Source organism: Gekko japonicus, unplaced genomic scaffold, assembly GCF_001447785.1.
Source record: "Gekko japonicus isolate JY-2015 unplaced genomic scaffold, Gekko_japonicus_V1.1 scaffold2136, whole genome shotgun sequence".
NCBI lineage: Eukaryota > Metazoa > Chordata > Lepidosauria > Squamata > Gekkonidae > Gekko > Gekko japonicus.
In genome coordinates this window covers 311,165-317,164 of record NW_015173201.1, presented here as the reverse complement: position 1 = coordinate 317,164, position 6,000 = coordinate 311,165, and the positions used below count along the sequence as shown (strand labels likewise).

The window sequence follows — 6,000 nt, the reverse complement described above, 5'->3', positions numbered from 1 at the left end:
ACTCGACACCCAAGTACTGCATGCATACAACTGCAGCGGTTAACTTTGGAAAGGACCTCGAGTCACACCAAAGACATTCATCGCTTGTGCGAGCTTTACCCTGTGGCACAGAAAAACAACAGGTTGAGCATGCACCAAAAATAGGAGGAATGAGTTATCCCCGCTGACCTCGATTCATCTAAGCTCTGAGCATTAACATCCATCAAAGAACGGGACCAGAAAGCTGAATCATTGTCTTTAGTCTAGTTTTCACAGATTAGCTGTTTTTTTTAATTGGGATAACTGTTTTAACAGCGGACACTTGACTGAGTTCTTCTCCACAAAGCAATGGATTAGGTGCAGTCGTTGGGGCAAGATCCTCCATCTCACATAGAGGGTGGGGCCTTGAATTGCTGCACAAGGCAGAACAAGGCCGCTGTGAGGGCAGTATACTGGCACACAAGTAGTTTTATGCTCAAGCTAGGATAGCCCTTCTCACCGGCCTGCTGTGCCGCCTGAACAAACTGGTGATAACTACACACAACGTCCTTCAGATTGACGGCAAGATCTTTGTGCCTCCCGCTACAAAGGCCACAGTTTGTGAAGTGGAAGCATGCTTCTGTCAGCTGAAGAAGGTGCCGGAAGGTCTCCTGAATGGCACCCTGTATCTCTGTGGAAAGCCCACATATTTTGATAACTTTCTGGCAACTGGACATCAGCCTTTGAGATTCTACACACAAGGTGTTCTTGTTTTCCGAGAAATGGGCTAAGCACCTGTCCCGAGGGTGTCTTGTTCGGTTCCCCCAGAATAGCTTTAAAGTTTCCTGAAGCTCGACCACATGGTCTAACAAACGGCAGAAGTCAAGCGGTGAGGCATGGACTCGGTCTTTGACGTGGCTCAGCGCTTTAATGTGAGAGTCTGGGAGCCAAACGTGACTGCTACAGTCTTTAGGATCAGCATCAACACTGTTACACTCCTGAACGGACCTCACAGGGGCAAAGTCTAAAGACAGGGGGCTCCTCGTTGGTGGGGTTGTTAATGGCCTCTCAGAATCACCTTGTAGAGGTGGACTGGTGTCCTCTAGTACCGACTCGTCGTCTAACCCATGGAAACAGCTGGCATAAGAAAACTGGCAACGACACGTGTCTACTTGATGTGTTGGTGAGGACATTTCCTTAGCGTTTAAAGTTGGAGAGTCTTCGTGGCTGCAAACTGCAGGGCCCTCTGCATCTTCTGTTGGGCCAGAAGGCAAAAATGACTGACCTGAAACACTACTTTCCTCACTAGGCCCTACAGCTTTGCACAAAATGTCAAATGGCAAGTAGCCCAGTCCATTCGAATGGTCACATTTTCTCTGTTCCACATACTCTTCCATGGGAACAGCTAATGAACTGGGTTGTTCATTTTCATACTCCGTGGCACTATATGTGACGGGTTCCTCTTCTGTTTCCTGGTTACTATCGAGCTCTGCAAACAGAGATCTGTCGTGAGACACAGTTACGGCCAGCATGTGGTGTACACATGGACTCGAGCAATCTGAAAGCATGTGACCCTCTTTTAATGAGACCTGGCTAACCCCTGGGGAGCTTGGGGCAATGATTCTTTGATAGTTATCATTTTGCCAACACGGTTCTGTATTATCTACCATCGACATCAAAGAAAGCCAGGAGAGACGAGTCACTATCCCCAAAGTGTCATCACAGTCAGAAAGCAGCTCAGTCGCACTTGAGAAACCCAATTGCCTTTGATCTCCGGATTTCTGAAAGGAATTTTCACTCAGCCTCTTGCTTGTATTCTCCTGGAGCAATTCCCCTTCAAATGCCTGGCTGGGTTCACACAAGGCAGAGTCATCTTTGACTCTTCCACAGGGGTCTAGCACAACCTGTTCATGATTTTTCACCTCATCAGTAGGAGGAATACCTGTATCCAAAGTGGGTTCACAAATCAACTGTTTGTTCTGATGGCTTACAGACCGAGGGGGTTTGGTGGTTGTGTGTATTATTTCCTCAATCAATAAATAGCTGACTCCGGTGTCAAGTGGTGTTTCTGACATACACTCTGGTATTTCCTCTGTCTCATGCTCTGTGGTCACTGCACGACGTTCCTGAAGGCTACATGATGTTTCTGTAGGATCCTCTTTCTTTTCAGTGCAAATATCTTGCAACTGAAAGGGGATTTCTGACGTACTCGAACTGCTATTTTGATTTGGTGTACAGGAAGAGATAATAGGACTCTTGTACTCCTCTTTAGAGAAGGAGCCAGTTGTGAAGTCTGAACTCTTTTCACTTTCCTGAGCACCTGGCAAACGAACAGCAGAGATGGAGGAAACGACTGAATCGGTTACTGATTTCGTTTCCAATGTATCCGGTTCCATCTCCATTAAGCTAGATGAATTCTTGGCTTCTCTGTAAGAGTCCAGTTGGACTAGTTGTCTGGCTTTGAGAGGATCTGGGTCTCTCTCAGTGTCCTCAATGGAAAGTCCAGCTGGCGAACATGAAGCACCAGAAAGATCAACTTCTCCACCATAACTCATAAAGTCAATGCTTTCCTGAGTGTGAAGTGGATCAAGAGGGAAACTGACTTGTGAGGTATAATTAGTCTGTAAAAAGGACCGCCTTTTCCTCGGACTGTTGATACGAGTTGGCTCCTGCTCTGCCCTGTGCAAGACCCTCTTGCTGTGTCTCGATAGCATGTTTTCAACCAGGCTGCAACAGGACGTCACCTTTGGGATGCCAAAATCTTGTGAATTCTGTGGCGATGGACCTCCAGAGCCTGAAAATAAAGAGGTGGCCATTAACGTGGAGAAATGACTTTTATGTTATGTTATGATAAACAGGCACTTGCTTTAAACAGGAAGTTAAAGATAAAAATCACAACATTAATTCTAAAATGGTTAATAATAAAATAAAAAGTCAAGAGCTTTCACAAGCAACAGTTTAAGATTTAGAGAGCAGCTGTTCTCAAACTTTCACAACCCAAGCTCTTGTTTCGATTAATTTTTTTCATAGATCCACCCCCCCACCACCACCAAACTTTCCCCGACTTTCTCGCTGGCACACACCACATGCTGAGCATCTCTTTTCAAAGTGTGTCTGACAACCTGTGTATACCCCACGGAGGCTTCCATTTTCAGAACAATACAGTGAGATCCTAACACTGAAGGGAAAACATCACACATACTAAGTATTATTCACGTATTTGGAAAGACTCGTTTCTGGATGTAGACACACACACACACACGAAGCTGCCTTCTTCTGAATCAGACCCTTGGTCTACCAAGGTCAATATTGTCTTCTCTGACTGGCAACAGCTCCCCTATACAACAAAAGAGGAACACACAGTCTAAGAATGCAAAAAGAAGAAGAATATCTGTATGAAAAAAGATGCTAACGCTGATTTACAGAATCAAAGTAATAATCCAAATACAAAGTTATAATCACATTTATAAACAAAGTCTTAAAGTAGAAAAGCAATCTCTGAGGTGTCAAACAATGTCAAAAAGTAGAAAAGTTCTCTCTTGAGGTGAAGAAAAATAAACAAAGGATCCGGATATTGAGAACACCGTTTTGAAGAACTTCCTCAGTGACTGAAACAATATATCTTCAAAAGATCAGTCATATGCACTCCTGCGCATTGCAGCAAACAATATCTCATTAGTGGGCAGTTATTTACAGCACATCTCTAGAAAGACTTCTACCAAAGCTTTGCATCACACTATGGGAAAACGTGCGATGCAAAGCTTTGGTAGAAGCCTTTCTAGACATGTGCTGTAAATAACTGCCCACTAATGAGATATTGTTTGCTGCAACGCGCAAGAGTGCATATGACTGATCTTTTGAAGATACGGTATATTGTTTCAGTCACTGAAGAAGTTCTTTGAAACGGAGTTCTCAATATCCGGATCCTTCGTTTATTTTTCTTCATACATCTTCACCTCAAGAGAGAACTTTTCTACTTTTTGTCATTGATGCCTTAGAGACTGCTTTTCTACTTTAAAACATTGTTTATATGTGATTGTAACTTTGTATTTGGATTATTACTTTGGATCTGTAAATGAGCATTAGCATATTTTTCGCAAACATATTATTATTCTTTTGGCAGCAGCTCCCCAGTGTCTCAAGGTTCAAGCAGAGATCTTTCGCATCTTCTGCTACCTGATCCCTTTAAGAAGAGATGACAGGAGCTGAACCTGGGACCCTCTGCATGCATGCAAAATCCTGTTGCCTGTGCCCCTAGAAGAGGGGGGAGATAGAAGTATTGCAAGGGTAATAAAAAGGAGGACCCACTTGGGATGGGCAGATGGTGAGGGGACCTCCCACACGAATGTGGGAAGGAACCATGTCATCCATCTCACCTGCAGAGTTCTTGTTGACAGATGATATCAGTTCAGCATGGGACAAAACTAGGCAAAAAGAGCTTCCATGAGACTGTGGTTAGGACGAGTTTAGCCTCAACATTCGGGGCATGAATGCATGCACAGAATGTCAAGTATGAACTGGGATTTCCTAGAAGACAACCTCTGATTCTTGGCAACGGTGTCTGGGTTTGTGGAATCCCAGTTTTCAGCTACTGTGAGAACCATCCCCCAGAACCACCGGAGGTTATCTGTGGAGAGAACAGCCCATATGCAACATTTTTGTAAGGACTGGCCTGGACTCACTAAGCAGCAATAAGGCACCCCCAACTCTCAGCCTCCATCGTGGGGATAATAATATAGACCCTATCCTTAAAAGGTTGTTGGAAGAACTACTGAGATAATGAATGTGAATGTAAGCAGGCGTTTTCGTGGCACCTTAAAAGCTAACGAGAGTTACATGAGACATTGCATCTGAAGAAGAGAGCTTCGGTCCATGAAAGCATACGCTGGAATAAGATCCTGTTAGTGTTTTAAGGTGTTCCCAAGGTTTCTATTTACTTTTGGCTACCTTTAGGGAGTGAATGCTAACATACTAAAGTCCAGGGCTTTTTTTGTAGAAAAAGCCCAGCAAGAACTCATTAGCATAATAGGCCACACCCAACAGGAGAAATTCATTTGCTTATTAGGACACACCCCTGATGACACAGCTCATTAGCATATTAGGCCACACACCCCATGTTCGCAGAAGTGTGGTCATCCAGACACACTCACCTTTTGCTTCTTATTCTGTTTACCTTTTTTGTTGTCAAAACCCAGGGCCTTTTTTTGTAGCAGGAACTCCTTTGCATGTTAGGCCACACACCCCTAACGTAGCCAGTCCTAATGAGTTTCTGCTGTTGGGTGTGGCCTATTATGCTAATGAGTTCCTGCTGGGCGTGGCCAACTCGGGAGCCAGCCGGAACTCCGTTCCTGTGCGTTCCTGCCCAAAAAGAGCCCTGCTAAAGTCTATCTTAAAAGCCACCATTATATAGAGGTTAGAGTATGACTAGAGAGACATGGCTTCAACCTCCTACTCAGCTGTGAGTGACACTGGGCCGTTCATGCTCTCAGCCTCAACAAACTCACCGGGGTGCTGTGAGATCCAAATATGTAGGGGGGAAACCATGCATGCTATTTGGTAGAAAGTCAAGTTAACAATGCCAGGTAGTTAAAAAAAAATTATTTACTGTTACTGTTTATGCCTATGCAATATATAGAGATGAAACATGAAAAGGGCTGTCAAGTCACAGCTAGCTTAAAGTGATCCCCGTAGGGGTTTCAAGGCAAGAGGCACACAGAGGTCGTTTGCCATTGCCTGTCTCTGCACAAGACTTCCTTGGTTGTCTCCCACCCAAATAGTAGCCAGCAGCGACCCAGCTTAGCTTCTGAGATCTGACAAGATCCAGCTAACCTGGGCCATCCAGGTCAGGCCTTGGAATAAAAGGGACCCATAGAGAAGAGCTGACAGAGTACAGTGTCTTGCATTGAGGTATGGAATATGAAATCCTTCAGAAAGGCTAGGCTCTGTCCCAGTGGTGGCGAACCTATGGCACGGGTGCCAGAGGTGGCACTCAGAGCCCTATCTGCGGGCACACGTGCCATCGCCCCAGCCAGGCCCAGACCA

At 44.9% G+C, this 6,000-nt stretch overlaps 1 protein-coding gene across 1 annotated transcript in view; it reads right to left on the bottom strand.

Moving 5' to 3' along the window:
* Positions 1-279: 279 nt before the first annotated feature.
* FRMPD1 (FERM and PDZ domain containing 1) overlaps positions 280-6,000 on the bottom strand; it is a 107,417-nt gene continuing 101,696 nt past the window's right edge. Inside the window, exon 16 of the mRNA XM_015422663.1 lies at positions 280-2,752. Coding sequence (XP_015278149.1) covers positions 366-2,752 — 2,387 coding nt within the window. The 3' untranslated portion in view covers positions 280-365. The remainder of the gene's footprint in view (positions 2,753-6,000) is intronic.